The sequence below is a fragment of the Kryptolebias marmoratus genome, linkage group LG22, assembly GCF_001649575.2.
Source record: "Kryptolebias marmoratus isolate JLee-2015 linkage group LG22, ASM164957v2, whole genome shotgun sequence".
NCBI classification, from domain to species: domain Eukaryota; kingdom Metazoa; phylum Chordata; class Actinopteri; order Cyprinodontiformes; family Rivulidae; genus Kryptolebias; species Kryptolebias marmoratus.
Window position 1 is genome coordinate 19,522,338 of NC_051451.1, and position 18,594 is coordinate 19,540,931.

At 40.8% G+C, this 18,594-nt stretch overlaps 1 protein-coding gene across 8 annotated transcripts in view; it reads left to right on the forward strand.

Moving 5' to 3' along the window:
* Positions 1-18,594, forward strand: part of cep170aa (centrosomal protein 170Aa) — a 35,239-nt gene that overhangs the window by 11,601 nt on the left and 5,044 nt on the right. For 3 of the 8 annotated variants that reach the window (XM_017431241.3, XM_017431285.3, XM_017431268.3), the window contains exons 5-16: positions 545-623; positions 881-939; positions 1,084-1,318; positions 2,643-2,783; positions 8,077-8,256; positions 8,444-8,749; positions 12,716-13,072; positions 13,272-13,561; positions 15,277-15,369; positions 16,071-16,188; positions 16,350-17,915; positions 18,118-18,168. In XM_017431241.3, coding sequence (XP_017286730.1) covers positions 545-623; positions 881-939; positions 1,084-1,318; positions 2,643-2,783; positions 8,077-8,256; positions 8,444-8,749; positions 12,716-13,072; positions 13,272-13,561; positions 15,277-15,369; positions 16,071-16,188; positions 16,350-17,915; positions 18,118-18,168 — 3,475 coding nt within the window. The remainder of the gene's footprint in view (positions 1-544; positions 624-880; positions 940-1,083; positions 1,319-2,642; positions 2,784-8,076; positions 8,257-8,443; positions 8,750-12,715; positions 13,073-13,271; positions 13,562-15,276; positions 15,370-16,070; positions 16,189-16,349; positions 17,916-18,117; positions 18,169-18,594) is intronic. The other 5 variants (XM_017431277.3, XM_025009045.2, XM_017431292.3 and 2 more) reach the window with 3 other exon arrangements.

An 18,594-nucleotide genomic window follows, 5' to 3' on the forward strand; every position in this document is an offset into this window, starting at 1 on the left:
CATTTCCCTGATAAATTGTTAAGCTGCTGTGATTCCATCTTGCTAGAGAGAAGACAGGAATGTTTTATTACAACAGCGGCGCAAATGCGTAGAAGTTCATTTACAGGAGAGTGAAACTGGATCTCTGAAACCCAGAGCTGTGTAGTACAAAGACAAGTGAATGAGTGTGGGAGAAGAAAAAAAGGAAACCAAACCTACTGACCAAAAGAGAAACACATGTTTTATTGGGCCTTTCTTTATGACTCACTTTAGTTGTTTTTTTTTTTAAAAACTATGAACTTGTTGACTCACCATCGCTGTTTCCTAAAACTTTGCACAGAGCTTTCGAGCTAAAATCCAAACCGGCTTTTGTGACCAACGGAAAATTAATTTACAGATACAAAAAAATTCTTAAACTTAAATCAAGTTGCAAACTTACTCAACAAAATCACCAATGATTATTAGTAAATTTATTAATAGTGTAAAGATAATTTTGTTGCAGCCCTAAAGTTTGTTTATCTTAAGCAAATGTAATATTTGATGGAATTTTTGTTTTCCTCTCCAGACTTTTGTCAATGATGTCCGCATTCAGGAACAGATGTATATCACTCTGAAGTTGGAGGACAAGCTGAGGTTTGGATATGATATCCTTTCACTTTTTTCATCTTATCTCAAAAACGTTCAAATTTTCAGTGGGCTCATTATTCTCATTACTTCGTGAGGAGCTAAACTGACCTCGACCAAAATCCCAGTATTATATTTTGTATCTAATAACCATAACAGATTTAAAGCCCTAAAGTTCTCATGTGTCTTTATTTTTTTTTAAATAATGTTCACATCCAAACACATCACCTTGTATTGTGATATTGTTTCTAGTATTTCCTTAACTTTATTGTCTTACATACCAATCTGTTCACGGTGGTGAGAGGAGAGCTGACTGTACCTGAAGAGGCTTTAAAGGTGAGAACAAATAACCTGTGCTCATTGATGTATTAAATTACAAACACAGCTTTGTAACACAATTTGCATTTCTTTATATATATATATATATATATATATATATATATATATATAATTATTATTTTTTCCCACATCTTCTTTCAGCATGAGAAGTTTACCAGTGGACTGCAGCTTAGCAAGAAGCCATCCAATGGTGAAACCTCTACAAACACAATAACAAGCAAATCTCCTACCAAGACCCCAACAAAAACACCAAAGTCACCCAGCAGCAGCAGCACCACCAAGTCTGGAGAGATCAGACTAACAGATGGAGTCGCTTCCTCTAAAGAACCGTCAGCTAAACCGACTGAGTGTCACAAAGCAGATGAGAGGATAGGAGGTGAGAGACAGAGGGATGGGTGGGGTGGGGGGGGTCTTTTATGTGTCTTTTTCCTTCAACTTTGAATTTACTGAGCTTTCATAAGATAATACTTCTTTATTGTATCTCAAAGTGTAGGAAAATACCTTCAAGTCAAATTCTGAAATGATGTTCATCCCCAAAAGGACTGGAGGGACAGAAATGACAGATTTCATTCGGGCACAAAAGCACTGAGACTAATGGTGGTTTTTGTTTTGACACATGAGACGTGCTGTATTTAATTTGTTTTACTAACCATTCTCTTTCTGAAGGGACCACATTTCTCAGACTGAATATATTTAAATTAAATAGCGGGCTTTTATCTGAGACCAGCAGGGGGTGGAGATGGTCATTAGGGGAGGGCTACTACCACATCAGCATGCATTTATTCTGTTTAATCATAAAGGCAGTTTAGATCTGAGGATGCACCTAATAACAAACATCACTGGCCAGGCAGGGGAAGTAGCAAAAGCCCTTGTTAATCTCCAGTTCTTACAATAAGGTCATATGAAGCTTGTGGGTTTTTTTTCTTCTTCTTTTATATTAATCAGTGACAGTATTAGAGTGACTGCATCACGTTAAACCATATGACATTTCTGCTTTTCTAAAATTACAAGATGTTTACTTCCACACATACATTTGCACTATTGGATCCAAACAAGCATCAGAACACCAATCTGCATGTCACTCCATCTGCCAGGCACATGTGTAACTCTGCTGTGTTACTGCCATCATGCCAAGCCACGTGTAGATATTACACCTTGTGGTAAGCAGACCTTCTCCATGAGGGTCCAACTTCCTGCCTCCAGTTTGGCATGATTGTGTATAATTACACTGATGACTGTGATTTAACTTTCACAGCTCAGTACAGAGGCATTTAAAAGACAAGCAGGCAAAAAAATAACTTAGGATTGGATGTGGCTTTGCTTTAAAAAGTGTATTAAGATGCTACATGCTGAGTCAAATTCTCCTAAGGACTTTGGAAGCGTGTCATTTCCCTTTCTCAGTTAGTTTTCCTTTCCTTTCTTTACTCAGGTTTGTAAATAAGTGAGCACAGGGTGTTTGTCCCATGTTCCTCTTTCATTTACATTGCTTGTAATTTATAAAAGAAAGTGCAGAATAAGCCTGTAAATAGGTTTGTGTTTTTGACTAGAAAAAAATAACGCATAATTTACATGGTGATTGAGTAAACTGTTGTTTTGAGTGCTACATGAGTAGGTAAAGTCTATAGCAAACGCTTGTTTGTTGTATTGTGCATCTTGTGCACGGTGTCGTCAACATGTGTCTCTATGTGTATCCATCCCAGGGGACGTCACCGCGCTGCCTCGTGGGACCCCTCTGTATGGCCAGCCCTCTTGGTGGGGGGATGAAGATGCAGATGATGAGAATTCTTTCAAACAGGAAACCAAGTCATCCTCATCCAAAAAGCACGACAGCTCCATTTCAGGTAGGACGCTCCGAAATGATAATGATTCCAGACTTTAGCTTCACCGTTGTACAGAAAGTGAAAGATAAACGATAGCTCACTGTTTTTAGCAGCTGTTTTAAAGGCTAGGGTGAGCTACCTAACTGCACTTCATTCTCATTTTACACAATATGTGTCCTCTTTTAAGTCTGCTAAGTGACGCTCTATTAGGTAAACATAAATATGGGTACAGATTACTCATAATAACACTTGATGCTTGATATTACCAAACAAGAGTCCCTGCAGTACTCAGCCTGAGAGCTCACACTAGCACACACCACAAGATATTGATAAGAATTTTTTTTCTCAAATGTTCACGGTGGTGAGAGGAGAGCTGACTGTACCTGAAGAGGCTTTAAAGCCTCTTTGGTTTCCTTTTTTTTTTCTTCTCAAATGCGTCTGCAGTCCAGCTGCAGTTTTGGAGTTGTTAGTCACTTCAAACACCCAAATGAGTGCTCAAGGATAAAAAGCAATATCTTTCATATTTCCCCTTTAATTGGGATTTAACCCATATGTTGATTACTTACAAAGCAGAGTGGCTGAAGGCCAATACCTAATTCTAATCTGGTCTTTGCTGGGTTTTGTTTTCTATTTTATAAAAACAGCATTAATACTCAAAACATTACCTCACATGTACATGACACAGTGTTGTTTTCATTGTTTTGTTTAAGTAGATCTGTACTGCACTTCTTTACAAAATAATAAAGATAAGCGCAATATTTTACAGCAGACACACTGACAATATTGGTTGTAATCTGCAGTCATTTTCTGGGCCAATCTCATGAAATAATCCGTTGAATAAATGACCGATGCAGATTATTTCAAAACGGAAAATAATCACTGGGATTAATCAGTTTGTTACTAGACTTAAACATGCTGTAATACTCTGAACCAACAATTTCCCCTTTGATTTTCACTCTAAAAAATACATTTGCAAATTAAAAAAAAGTATTTTTTGATAGAAGTATGTTCCTGCCTCTTTGTTAAGTGACATTTCTGGTTTCATTTTTCCGATTACTCAATCAGGAAACAGATATGAAGGTCAACCAGCTGATTTATTTGCCCGTTTAGTTACTAAAACATAACTGCAGCAAATACAACAATAACACCTCTCTTTACAAATGTTCATCAGTTACCTAAATTTACCCATCTAGCTAGTTTTGTGTGTGTTAGTATGTGTGTGAGTGAGCTAGAGGGAGAGGGAGACATGCAATATAAATATCAGAAACAGTGCTCAGCATTCAAATAGTTAGCACTATTATCTGCTATCCAGATCTGCACGAGTGGCTTCAGACAGCAAAAAGTATGAAAACCACAGCTTAGATATGTACACATCATGAATCCTGACAAGTAAATAATTAAATGTATATTATGACTGTGTAGCTTACAAACTGAAGGAGTGGCAATGGTTAGAAAATGTGTACAAAATGAGAAACTAGCGACTTGAATCAGGTTGTTTACATCCGTAAACTGGCAAGTCAACCAAGCATTCAACCCTGTTTTTTAAGAAACTATAGATGGGTTTTTTTCTTGTCAAAATTATTTCCTTCAACAAAAACATGATTGTTAAAGGGTCTAAAATGTTATGTGATGTGAAAAAAAGATCTTTCTTTTATATGGATGTTTGCTCTCACTCTGTGAGATTTCTGAGGAGCTGTGCTGGACCAAGGCACTTTTTTTCTAGCGATATTTATACACAGCAGCGTCACCTACTGGATGTAATCAGTGTTCTATACACTAGTCAATGAGGTGAATGAGAAAAAAAACTGCAAAAGATAGGTTTTCAAAGTTTTAAATTCAGCAGTAAAGCAGCAAATCAAGTCAACTGTGTGGTTACAATGCAAGCTAAAGGGATAAGGTTGTTTATCATTCATACTGTAGATAAATTTGATTGAAAAAAATTAGTTATAGTAGTTTACCCTGGGAGTAAATTATATTTTAAGTATTTGAGGACAGAATGTTTTCACTGTTTCTGTATAGTGACGGCAGTAAGATTGTACATCCAAGTGCACACAAAGGTTTTTTTTTATTCAGAGCCTGTATGCGTATCTGTCGGTTTGTTTGTGTGTATACTGAGTGACCCGAGAACTGGATGGAGTGAGGGGAGGTCTCGTTAACAGGATTACAGCCTACGCCAATAGTAAAACAGTTCAGTGAAGCAAAATCAGTCTGTGCCAGGCTGGTTTAGTGGAGCATCGTAGTCAGAAGGAGTGGGGGGAGGTTAATCATAACACAAACACAAGAGCAGACTGAAGCCTCCTCAAATCTCTGCCCACATCTGGAGGGGTAGTCTGGCAGCATCTTCACCACCCTGAAAATGGAGACTTTGTTTTCCAGCTCTTGTGGTTTAGTTTGAGATTGTCTGTGTTGTAGCATTCGTTTCACTTTGTTGATTTTTTTGCTAAGTATTTTTTCTTTTGGATTGCTATTAGAAGGTTTGGATGATTTGAAACCCTATAAAGCTTTCCAAAATCTTAGACAAATGGGTTTGGCTACTTCAGCCATGGAAGTGGGTAAGTGAAAGGCACTTTGCCCTGTTGCAGGATTACATTTTAGAAGAACCACTGTTGAATTGGTGATGTAATGTTGGGTTTGTTTTGTGAAGCAGCTTGTGCCAGGGGTGTTGCAGTTTATTTGGGTACTTGGCACGAAGCTCGGCGTTAAAAAGAGGTCTTATCAGTATGTGTGTGTTTTTAATTTGCACAGTTCACAGTTGATATAAGAGTCATGGGGAAGTGAAAGAGAACGAGAAGCGATTCTGTTTCTGTTTAGTTTTTTTTTTCCATGGCAGTTAAGTTTGGTGTGTGTTCTTTTCTCTTTCTGAATACAAAGGCTGTGTTTTCACTACCCCCTACCCCCCTTCTCATGTATTGTCATTAAACCTGATTAAGTTACGCCATTGCACCAGCTCGCTCTTTTCTCCCAACACACACACACAGCTTCCAAACAGACCACTCTGTACACAGCAGCAACTGTTGGCTAATACGCTGGCAAGTATTGCTCTCAAATCCGTGTACTTTGGATAATGTAGCTGGTAAAGGGCTTTCAATTTGTGTCAGCTTTGTACAGTATTAGTCTGACATCCACTTACTTTGCATGCGCTTTACTGGTTTTTGCTCTTTTAAGATCTATTCAGTCAGTTTACTCTCTTTAGCTCTTAAGAAGTTAAACTGAGTAATCGGTGTTTTAAGTTAAATTGCCACCTTTTTACAGCAGGTGCTTTTAGAAGATTTATGGAACGCAGATATATTTTAGAAATCTGCAAGATGCTGTACTTGGTGTTGCAGTATGGTCTAGGATAAACAAAAAAAGGTGAATATGTAAAATTATGTTTTGTAAGTGGTTGATAAGCCAATAAAAAGTTCTTCAACATGTTCATCTTTAGTTTGAGCTGTTTGGTCTGTATAATAATGGCTTTAAACTAGATAATCTACTCCTCAAAATTCACGAGCAGACAACTATAAACTGTCACTAGGTGTGAATGAGAGTATGAATGGTTTTCTGTTTCGTGTAGCCCTGTGAAGGACTCGTGACCCATCCAGAGTGTACCCTGCCTCTCTGTCACACAACGACCGCTGGAGATGGGCACGAATCCCCCACGATCCTTCATGGAAAGGCGGGTAATGGATGGATGGGCATTTCCCAGATGAGTCTTGAGATTTATGTGGACGCAGATACTTTGACACTTTGATTACTCATGTGTGAAAGAGGAAGCTTAGTTGGGTTGTCAGTTTTAAAGATGGAGTAAACAGTTGTAGTGTAATGCGGTCTTTGTTTATACGTTTCACATAGAAACCGCTGAAGCTGCCAGAGTGAGAGGATAGAAGTACAAATGCTGATAACACAACAAAGGCTTAAAGTTTATGATATAATCCTAATCGGGGCATTTTTTTTTTTGTCATAGCAAAAATCAGAATTGCTTACACATTTACCAGTGATTGTGGAAACACTGTGTTTAAGCCTAAGGCTTAGGGTAAAGGTGATCTGTTGTAAAAGAGAAGGATTTGCAAAACAAAACTAGAGCATCATTGCCAAAAGGAATGTAGCACAATTATCTTACTTCTGTTACAGATGGAAGCAAAAAACAAAACACTGTTATATAAAAACAGAATATTCCATTTTGTTTTGTTTGTGTATTGTCTGTAAAATTATAAGAATCCTTCAAGTACCTGGTATTTTTTCAGAATTTCATCCATGTTCTAAATCTTCAAGCTGCCTAACAGCTTATCTTGGCATCCGCTAATCATGTCAGAGATTTCCTTTTCTTTTACTAAGCTGACTTGAAGGCAGTGAAGTGGAAAATAAGGCTTTTAATTCAGACATTCGCTTCTTGCAAAAATCCTACTTTGTCTCTTAAATCCTTAAGAGGCACTGTCAAATTTTAAGTATAAAAAATCACAAGAAATCCACTGGGTTTTTTTTTTTAGAATGATTACATTCTGCACAGACAGCCTCTGCACAGACTGCTTTTATTTACTGATTGCCATATGTTCCTAGATTTTCTCCCCTAGATGAAGCAGATGGCACCTTTTATTTTTTTTGAAAGAATCATTTATCATAATCAGATCCCTCAGAGGATCTGGTTAATATGAATAAATGGGAGAAAAATACTCCACATTGTCAGGCCCCAATGGAGGTTTTAAAGGATTTCTTTTGTGTGACAAATGAAAAAGGCAAACCTGAAATTTCTATTGGTTTGACCTTTCTTTATTATTCATTACTTTTGATATTCATGTTTGACACTCCAGCATTTAGATGGGAAAAAATCCACAGATCAGATATAACAAATGATTAAAGACTTTCTTCTACTACAAAGCAGCTTTTACCAGTCATGGCTTAAAGAAAGAACATCACAGGGGTCCTCAGGGGTCTGATACGTACTGTAGGAAATGCTGTTGCTATCTGAAGGTTATGATTGGTCTTCTGTTTAGGTAGGTGTCAAATGTCAAAGTAATACGAGTGCCATGTTGCAAGTTTTGGTCAGGAAACATTTTGTTGTTAAGGATACAAGCAATGTCAGTGGACATGATGTTATGTGTGATTAGTAGACTCAAAATACTGCTGCTGCATTCTCCCCTGTCCAAAAATATTCTCATGACTCATTAACAGTACCACTACAGTATTCTGAACGAGACTGTTTTGCATACATGCTGTATTTGCAATGTGTATCTTTTTTATTCTTATGTAGCCTGAACCCGTCTTTGAACAAGCAAAATATCCAAATGTACATTTCTTTATTGAACATTTTGTTGTTGTTGTTGTTTTCCAAACTTAGAGAGCAAAGAGGCCCGTCGAGGAGAGAAAGCTAAAGAAGGTGGCCTTCATGCATCGACTGCTCTTGATTCTAGTTATTACGAGGTTCCTTCCAAGGAAGGTCACGTGGCAAATAATGGCATCCATGAAATTCCCACCAAGGACACCGAAGATGGACCCTCTCACGGCCACGTCACTACAGGTAAAATAAAAATTCTATTTACATATTTTTTCTGATTCTTTTCTGAATCAGTTAGCCTTTTTAGTTATGTGCGTAGTGTGCCTTTAAAGGAAAGGGGTCTGTTATTTAAGACTTTTTCTCTTAGTAATATTCGTACCACTTTAGGCTGTTGAGATAACACAATACTTCTGCACTGTCTGCTCCACAGCTCAAGGTCACGCCTCCTTCACCATAGAGTTTGACAACACCTCTCCGGGGAAAGTCACCATTAAAGACCACGTGTCAAAGTTCACAGCCGATCACCACAGGTCTCGCTCCAAGAAGAGCGGAGCAGGAAGTGGCAGCGCAGGAAGCAAGGACCTGAGCACGCTGCAAGCCGCGATGATGGCATCTGAGAGCAAGGTGGCTGATTGGCTGGCTCATAATGACCCCACGCTGATGCGCAGCGAGTCGACAGAAGACGACAGCAAGAGCATCAAGAGCGATGTGCCGGTCCATCTCAAAAGACTCAAAGGTAAAGTTTGGTCTTTTATAAATGAATGTGGATTCTTTTTTTCTTTGTCACTTGGTTCTCTTATTCTGGTTCTCTCACAATAATAGTGTTTTGTCGTAGTTCATCATGGGTATCTCCTTTAAATTGTCTTTGTTGCCATCAATACTTCAATAAGATTTGAGAAGTCTGTAAATTTCTGTCTTCTGTTCATCTTTTACCTTTACCTGCGAGCACTCAGCTGGAGTTTCCTGCTGGTAGAGTTTTCTTGTGAGCATGAGTCAAACTGTGCTCATAGGTTTGCTGCTATTCAAGGGCTTTGTTAGATACTTGCAGAGCATTAGTCAGTAGATACTATTGGGCCAGTGCAAGCAAGGGCTACAGTTTATTAGAGCTAGTGTGTGTGTTTGTTTTTTAGCAGCTCACAGATCTCAGTCATTGTTCAGTAACTACATAGCCTCACCAATTCTGCACTGTTTCTTCTATATTGCTTCACTGTTTATCAGTATTTTTGCGTGATCTCCCCAGATTCACAGCAGAGCCCTGTCCCTTCTTGTAGCTTTCGTTTTTAAATTGTTCTACTACTAGAATAAATTGTAAGTTGCTGAGCTGTTATTATTCTTAAGCATCCAGTCTCCCAGTCTCAGCTAACACTAAACCTCACCTTTCAACTTGGCAGCACCCCATATACAAATGGTAGTACTGAACCACAGTTGGGTCCTGCTGAAGCCTCAGAAGTTACGTTGAAGACATTGTCATCCCTGGCCTGCTTTTGTCTAATAGACCAGGGGAGGGAGACATTGTAAGTTGATGAAAATGGAAACCTGTAAGTATGAAGGGGAAAAAAACAGAAAAGCTAATTTATTAAATGGAGTTAGTATCACTGGCATGCATGTCATGTAGCTGACAGACTGACTCGCCTAATGGATGACTGCTCTTTACTGATTTACTGATTGGATTTTTACAGATGAGTTAAAGGAAACAGAAGAAGATAAAGGGGGAGACAAGAATGGGTGAAAAGAGAAGGTAGATCAATCGAAGTGAAGAGAGAAAGAGAGGTGGATAAAATATGTTGACAGCTGGATGGCAAGCTTTCTACTGACACGAGCTCTGGACATGTACAGTGTGAGGAAAAATAATAGAGATGTAGTAGAGATGGGCGAGAGGGAGAAGCTGAAAAAAGCAGAGACAGCAGTATTAGCAGCAAAATCAGCAAAGGTGAGTGTTTGAAGAAAAGCAAGTAAAAGAGAGCTAGAGAAGGGAGGGTTTGGGCTGCAGTGAAAGCAGAAAGGGAGGCGGTGAAGCCGAGAGGGGGGACAGTCTGGAGGAAAGTTGTTATAGTAACGGCGATGCAGACTTTCATTTACACCGAGTAGATTGTAGCTGTGAACATCTGTCCGTGTGTGAAGTGGCTGCAGCACCTTCTGATGGTGTGTTTGTGGGGCTGAAATCTGCAGTTTTTGTCTCTGCTGTATGTGCACGTTTGAAACATGCTCAGCGCTGAGCTGCAGACAAGCAATGCAGCATGTGTGACTGGAGATGTGCTCAGGGTGTGTCATAGAGGTGCTGGCAGGAAGAGTGGCCAAGGTTTACTGAGGAAACTGAAAAGAGACAACTGAGCTAGAGCTTTTGATTTGTAAGTACCAAGGTAAGTTTTTGTTTTAAAGACATGTACAGGTTACATTGTTAATTGATTTTCTTTGAAATAGAAACTGCAGTGTGGGCGTTATAACATTTTCAGCCTTTTCTGGCAAAAATACAAGCCCTAATTAGCATCAGGTGTCACATTTGGAGTACAATTAAAGTTGCAGTATTATTTTTTATGATTTTGAGATAGATTAGTGCTTTGGCTTTGCAGCAATAGCAAAATCTTAGCATTCCTACAATGGTCAACATTCAGCTGCATGTCTGTGTTGTTCTTATTTAGGTGTTTGGATGCACTACAGTTCTGTATGTTTTTGGGATTGCGTGTTTGCGTTTCTGTTTGTGTGTGTGTAAAGGAAGTGCATCCATCCATGTTTCAATTGTTCAGTTGTGTGTATGCAGACAGCTCCACTGTGAGTCATGTTGGAGCGACCGGTACAGTGCACCGGACTCTCACAGAAACCTCTGTTGTCCTCCGGCCCTGTTAAGGGCGTCTTTGTCTTGGACACACAGAATGAAAGACCTGCTTCTCTGTCTGTCTGCTTATCTGCTGATCTGCTCAACCCTCTGTAACACTCTGCTGCTTTATGTTCTCATTCCTTCCATGCATTCTTCTGTTTGATGAAGTTTATCCTTTTGGGTTTTTTTTTTTACTCGTCAAACTATGATTAAAGACAGAAAAGGTGGAGAAGTGAAATGTGACAAATGAGCCACGGAGTCAATGTAACCATTTTAATATGCAAATGTAGGTATCTTGTGGGAGTTAATTTAAAAAAGTAGCAAAAGAAATAAGAAATGCTAGCATATGCTGACATTTTTTCTCAAGTAGTGGAATACCCTTTTTCTTTAACATTACTTTTTATTATGTATCGTGCTGAAATGTGACACCAGGTTTGTTACTGCAGGCTTATCAGTGCACCCAAAAGTATAAAAATGGCAACATGAACCTGTTTCTACATTGTAAATTTATTCCAACTGAGATGTGGTGTACCTTTATTGCATTAAATTAAATTTCATAACCATTTTTCTTTCTTCCGAGGAACTTCCCAGTGTAAGCAAACATTGTTTAAACTTTTATAGGACCTCCCCTAACCTTCATTCAGACAGATGTCAAATATAGTGTTTCAGTTCACCACACAGAGCTTTGTTGCAGAAGTAAAAAAGTAAAATTATTATGCGCAGTTTAAAGGATCTCATGTTTTCCAGCAATTTAAATTGTTACTCCTTGTGTAGTTTCTTACAGTAAAGATATCAGGCATGTATGAGCTCTGCTTTTGGGTTGATCAGGTTTGGGAAAGTCATGGAGCAGATTTAGTGCTTTCATGCTTTGGAGGGGAAAGGATCTGGAAAGTGAAAACTGGTTCCATCTTTTTATTTTTTCTTATGAAACCCCAGTATGGTAATGTTAAATATTCACTTGACAAGTTGGGCGTGATTGGTTGTTTGAGAGGTTTTCAACTTAAGTAGCAACATATTAAATCTTGAGCCTTCTTTATTGTTTGTGGGGTTTTTTCCCACTTAATCCAGTCGCTCTTTCCCATCCAACCCTATTCTTCTCACATCCCCCAACCGCCTTCCCTTTTCAGGCGCCCCTATTTTTTCTATCCCTTTTTTTTTTCTCGCCTCCCCTCCTCCTCTATTCCTATCCCCTCCACCCACCACCACACACACACATCCAGCCCTGTACTCCGATTCCCCCTCCATGTCTTCCTCCTCCCCTCCCCCTCTCTTAACTCACAACCGGTGAAGTCGACTGGGCCAGCAGTCGTGTGGGTGGCACGGCTGGATTAGTGTGCCACGCTGTTTTTAGTCGCAGACTTGCTGAATCAACCCAGACAAATGAAAATGTGAGGCCGCAGTAGTGTGGTAGGTAAATCAGATGATGTGCGGTTAGAGCCTGCTTTGATGGTTGGATCATTAGACTCAGCTGAAGGTTTGTTGTTGATTTGGGCTGTGAATGTTTGCTGATGTGTTTTTTGTTGTAGATGTTGGGCAGGTCAATGTTGGGTAGTGGTTTGTGTGGAGCTTTTGTTTTCTTCCTTTTTACTGATTGCTTAAATGAAGTAAACATCTGAACAACTACCCATGTAAAGCAGTGTTGTATGGAATCAACAGTTGTTTTCTGTTGCTATGGAGTTGTGTAAATATGAACGTAATGATGTTGGCTAAGCTAACTTTCTACATGTAAGTAGTTTATAAACAGGCTCCAGTTTATAGCAAACAGATTAATTTAATAGTTAATTGCACAATGTCATGTGCAGGATTTTTATATTTGCTCCCAACTATTTGTTATTGTTTGTAAAGAACCATACAAGTTAACAAAGTTGTCTTTATTTTGTGTCTCAGTAGGCAGCAAACATGAGGATGGCACCCAGAGTGACTCAGAGAACGGGCTGGGGCTGCGTTTTGCCACTCGCCGACAAGCCCTCGAGGAACGCCTAAAGACAGCGCACAACCACGTGGGTGGAGGAGCGGGAGGGCCGAACGCCACTGTGAGCGGGACCAGGACAACTGGCACCCGTACGGCTTTCATGATCGAGTTCTACGACGAGGAAAACCCTCGCAAGCGCCGGTCGTATTCGTTTTCCCAGACCGCTCCCCTGCTGGGGGGAGGAGCCAGCGGGGAAGGACTGTGTCCTCAGCCTCCCTCTCACCCGAAGGTGTTTAGTATCTCCACCTCTGCGGCTATGGCCTCAGACTCAGGTAAATGTAAAGTGATGTGTGTGATAAACTACCTCTTGTCATGTTGAAAAACATTAAAACCAGAATCACTGTAATGGCAGAATACTGTAGAGTTTTGAACATAAAGGCACAAAATGCAAATATAGTGAGAAGTTGTTACTTTAACTTGACACTTTGAAGAAATGCAGCTATCAAAAAAAACACTGTGTTGACTTTCCAGGTAAGGTCCCAGCTCCTATATCAGCTACGGTGGCTGCAGGCGCCCCAACAGCTGCCCGTGTGCTCCTCAAGCAGCGGTCAGAGGACCAAAGTATCGGTCGGAGCTCAGCCAGCACCGGGCTGGCGACTGGCAGCCCCACAACTCCCAGTGAGGACGCCTCAATCGTTGGTAGAACCGCAGGAACCACCGGGGGTGAGGCAGAGGACGACCACAGCGATAAGGGGACTTACACTATCGAACTGGAGAACAGAAACCCAGAAGAAGAGGAGGCCAGGCGCATGATTGACAAGGTAGTTGCGTTTAAAGACGTTCGCAAAAATATGCAATGAAAAGATCTTTTACAAAACATGAATTCCCTGCTTTTATTTTTTATTTTTGTAAAATTTATTAGTGATCCTAACAAAAGATGTTTGTTTGCATCAGCGTTTGCACTTTAGAAATATATACAATCACCAAATTCAGCTACAAAGAAAACAGTTAATTCTGAATTTATGGCTTAAACATCAGCAATAATTTGTTAAAAGAGAAGTTTCCCTTTTTGTTTTGTTTTGCAAAACTCTCTTCTCTGATCAACTTCTAAATTACCATTTTTGTTCTTAGAAGCGTGAGACTATTTCCTGTTTTGTCCTGTTGAGCCTCATTAGACTGTAGTCTAAATTGTAATTTATCACTGTAAATATATTTGATCATCATCTTAAAAGTTGCCACAAAAATATGTTTTTCTCTGAGTGTACAGCAGCGTAATGAAGTCTTTTGAACTCTTCTGGGGAAGGTGATGTGGGATTGCTCATATTTTATACAAGCTTAGAAGAGTTTCATCACATAAATCCTATGAAAACAAAACAAAAAAACTGTATATAGCTTTATTTGCCAAACTCGCCATAAAAACAGTTGGCAAAAGGACAAAGCAGCACATCATTTAAAGTTATTCTGCTGTAATTTTAAAGAGAAGAATCCAACCAAACCCACAGAAAGGTTAATGGTGTCTTTATAACCTGCTTCGTTGGCACTTTTATGTTAATGAGTCCTTTGTGACCAGCTGGTGTTGTTGCCACTAAAACAGCGCCGTCATCTTTCTGCGGCCGTGCTCGGCCACCACTCATCCTCTCCGTCCCGCAGGTACACCTAACGCTCCTGTAATAACCCGGAGTAATGTGCTCCATCAGCCCACTGTCCTGTTTTATTAAACAGTGCTGCAGGGAGGCTGAAAAACCATCAGTTTTCTTGCTGCCGCTCCTCACTCGAAGCAGTTTTCTTTCATAGTTCCAGAAACTGAAAGGGATGAAGAAGTACAATTTGAAAGTCATGGTTTTAGTCAGCGTGGGACTCAGAGAAATAATTACTCACTGGGGCAAAACAAAATTAGTTTAAATGGATTCCTATAGTAAGTGAAAGTTTGAGGGTAGTTTATTTTAAGAGGTTAAACAGTTGCCAGTGGGCTATTAAGTTTTAGCATAACACAAAATTAGAATTTTACAGAAAGCTCATGTCCTTTTATGTGTTTTCTGCAGGTGTTATCTTAGGACAAGCAGTGAAATAATTAAAGCGCTATATTTCTCATGTGAATCTGCATGCTTTACATTGTAAACTGGAAGTGTTGTTATTCTAATTCCTGTAATTAGCTGACACACTAAGTGGCTCTCTGCTCACAGCTGTCTACGCTCGCTCTCTGCTCCCTTTTGTAATTTGCTTGTGTTATTTCTGCTCGTTTCATTTACATAAAAAGTGCAACTGTGAAGATTAACATCTTGAATAAACAACAGCTTATTTGGCTTGTTGCTTTTCTTTTTTCCCCCCAAGAAACCAATAGATTGATAAGTTTTATAGAGCTTATATTGAGAGCACTGGTTTTATTTAATTTTTTTAAGATAGTAGTGGAACTTGTTTATACTGCAGACAGAATGAAAATTTATACAAAACATCAACACACGCTATTTGGATGAATTACAATAATAATATTCCACCAGTTTTTGTCAAGTTCTGATGGATTTTTATGTATTTGTAGGTGTTTGGTGTGCAGGAGAGTTCTAGTGCCTCGGTTTCGTCAGACCTGAAAAGAGAAGAAAAAGGAAAAGACTCTGGAGAGATCGTGAAAGAGGTAATCTCTAGAAGGTTGCATTTATTCATCGACTGATTCCTTACGCAATCTAAACAGCAGTGTTCACCTCTTTTTTTGCGGAGGTGGGTGGGGGACCATGTTGTCTCTTCTGTTAGGCAGATGTAGTTTTGAGATTCCTGGTTGAGTCACAGTCACTCCTGCGACTTGGCCGCTTTAGTCCACTGTCGTCCCAGAGAGTGACCTAGATCAGGCCGGGATGAGGAAAGACGTTCAGGCCTCCAGGCAGTTTCACAACAGAGAGGAGACGGCGTGTATCTGCGCTGACAGCCCAACTCTCCCTTCGAGCTGCCTTTTTATTTGTGTGCATATTCAGTTTTTAAGTGCAAGAAGATTTGTCCTATAACCTTTTTTTTTAAACTGTATTTGATCTGCAATTGAATGTTTGTTTTTTTAATGATTTATTGACATTATGTCATAAAAACAATGGAATACTTACAGCCAAAAATCATATAAATGTTCATTTAATAGCTAATAACAAAAACAAAAAATTGCATTATCCTTAAAGTAATTTCTTTGGTCTTAATTTTCATTTGTTGGGTTTCAGTTGAGCAAATTCTCATAATTTGCTCCCTTTTTTTCTCCACTTTAGACTGATGGTAACTGATTTAGGGTCTTTTATTGCTGTCTCTTAATCCTATTTCTTCCCTTTTTGCCTAACTCCGCTTTTTGTGTCGCTTCAGGCCCTTCCTGGTGACTCGAGCTGGGTCTCTCAGTGGGCCAGTTTAGCTGCCAATAACACCAGGACAGACCCAGAAGGTTCTGGAGCAGAAGCAGCCACATTCCTGCACAAAGAGAGAGGCATGTAATCATTTAAATCTAAGAGAAGAACGGGCTTAGATAAAATTTGAAGATGGAACAAATTTCTTAGATTTAAAGCTCTTGAAAAATCTTAAATATATGCTTTTATTTAGACAAAAAATTCTGAATCTTATGTTAAAGATGTTTTCATTTGTGTGTAGGAGCTGATGCCTTTGATCTGGCTGCACCTCTCAGCAAAGGTGAATCTTCTTCCAGCCTGACCGACCGTAAGCGCAGGACCCTCCCCCAACTCCCCGTGGATGACCCCCGAGCTAAATCCACTTCCAAAGCGCTGAGGTCTGAGATAGGGGAGAAACAGGACACTGAGCCCCAGGAGAAAGAGAACAAGGGAGACGGGGAGTCCCCAACCCCCATGGAGAACGCAGAGATGACCACTAAACGAAAACAAAGCTCCACCTCCTCTCCATCTAAGGGTTCTGTTCGGACGTCTGGCGGCAGTGAACGGACAAAGAGGTCAGAAGAGAGGAAAGGAGGAGGAGCAGGAGCAGCAGAAACAGGAGAGAAATTTGGGAAGCCTCTTGTCCGTCAGGGCAGCTTCACCATTGAGAAGCCCAGTTCAAGCGTCCCCACAGAGCTCATCCCTCGCATCAACAGAGGCAGCGGCGGGCGCGAACGCAGCGACTCCGTGGGCAGCATGGATACAGCTACTCTGCTGAAGGACACTGAAGCCGTCATGGCCTTCCTCGAGGCTAAACTCAGAGATGAAAACAAACAAGATCAGAAAAAAAGTAAAAGTGCTCAGAGTTCAGGCCTCCCGACTCGGACTGACTCCATCTCTCCTGAATCTGACGTGGACACAGCCAGCACGGCAAGTCATGTGACTGGAGAGGCAGAGAGGAAGGCAGCAGCTGGCGTGCATAAGAGAAAGTCTCTCAGCAGCATGCACCGGGAAAAAAGCAACATGAGCACCGCTTCCAAAACCAGCACTGCAAACGCCAGCGCTCGTGAACGCTTGGAGAGAAAGACTAAAAGTAGACCAGGCGAAGCAACCACTCGGACTGACGCTCGCCGCTCTACTCATCCATCCTCTTCCTCCTCCAGAGCACGCCAGCATTCTCTGGATCTCACTGATGATGACCAGACCTCTTCCTTCCCAATCTCTGATGTTCTTTCTTCAGACCAGGAGACCTATTCTGGACCTTTGGGGAACTCGACACATAAACGCGGCTCAGAAGATGTCCTCTATTCCAAACTCGATAGCAGGTCTACGAAAACATCCGTCGGTGGGGCCTCCAAAACCAGCAGAACTCTCCAGGCAGCGACAGCCTCCTCCCTTAGCAAGCAGGCCTCGCTGCCACAGCCACGCCCCACGAGAGCTTCCCTCCTCCGCCGTGCCCGGCTGGGGGACACGTCTGATACAGATCTAGCCGATGCAGATCGGGTGTCCGTGGCTTCTGAGGTGTCCACCACAAGTTCCACCTCTAAGCCTCCATCTGGTCGGAAGGGAATGTCCCGGCTGGACATGCTGGCTCAGCCCCGGAGGAACCGCGTGGGCTCCATCTCCGCCCGCAGCGACTCCGAATGCACGGTGACCCGGAGCTCCGCCTCGTCACCCCGCCTGTCAGCAGAGACGGCTCTACGTCTCGGCCTGCGCTCATCGACGCCCACAGAGAACCGGCTGACATCAAGGATGAGAGCCAACAGTGTGTCGAAACTGAATGAAACCAAGACTAAGACCACTACATCTGGATACTGCTCACCCACAGGTGAGAAAAGAAGAAAAGCCTCCGAGATAATCTCATGGAAAAAAAAGAGAAAAAATAAATCTGGTTTTTCCAAGAAATATTTAGTACGCGGCGTAATGATTTAGTCAATAAGTCGACACCGTGCCTTACTCTTTTTTTTGTTAGTGTTAGTGTTTTGTCCCACTGTGTTGTGATGAACTTTGCATTGGTTTTCATCATCCAGATAGCCCTCAGCTTCAACCTGCAGGTGGTGATGCAGAGGAAGAGCTGATGGGTACTGTACCAGAACCATAAAGACTAACACTTAGACTGTTTGTGTGCGGTGAACGTGTGTGATCATGTCAGACCTGGGTCACAGCAATAAGAGCTGCAACAAAGCTCATCAGACTGATAGCAACTTATTAAAATGAAGAGTTGCAGGCTTCTTAAATCTGAAATTTCTAATTAATTTATTTGGATCACTAAAACATGTTGTTCTTTCGGCTGCTCCCTTCTTCAGGGGCTAAAACCTACATTTTAAATATATTTCATAAGTGAAACAAAAGTGGTCTCTTATGTAATTAAATGACAAAAACGCATAAAGCTAAACTATGATGACCCAGCTCTACCAAATGTGTTTCTCCACCCTTAAATCCATTGAGTAATGCAGCGTTGCGCACATTTTAACACTTTGCCCCATTTTACCCTGAACAGACTGATT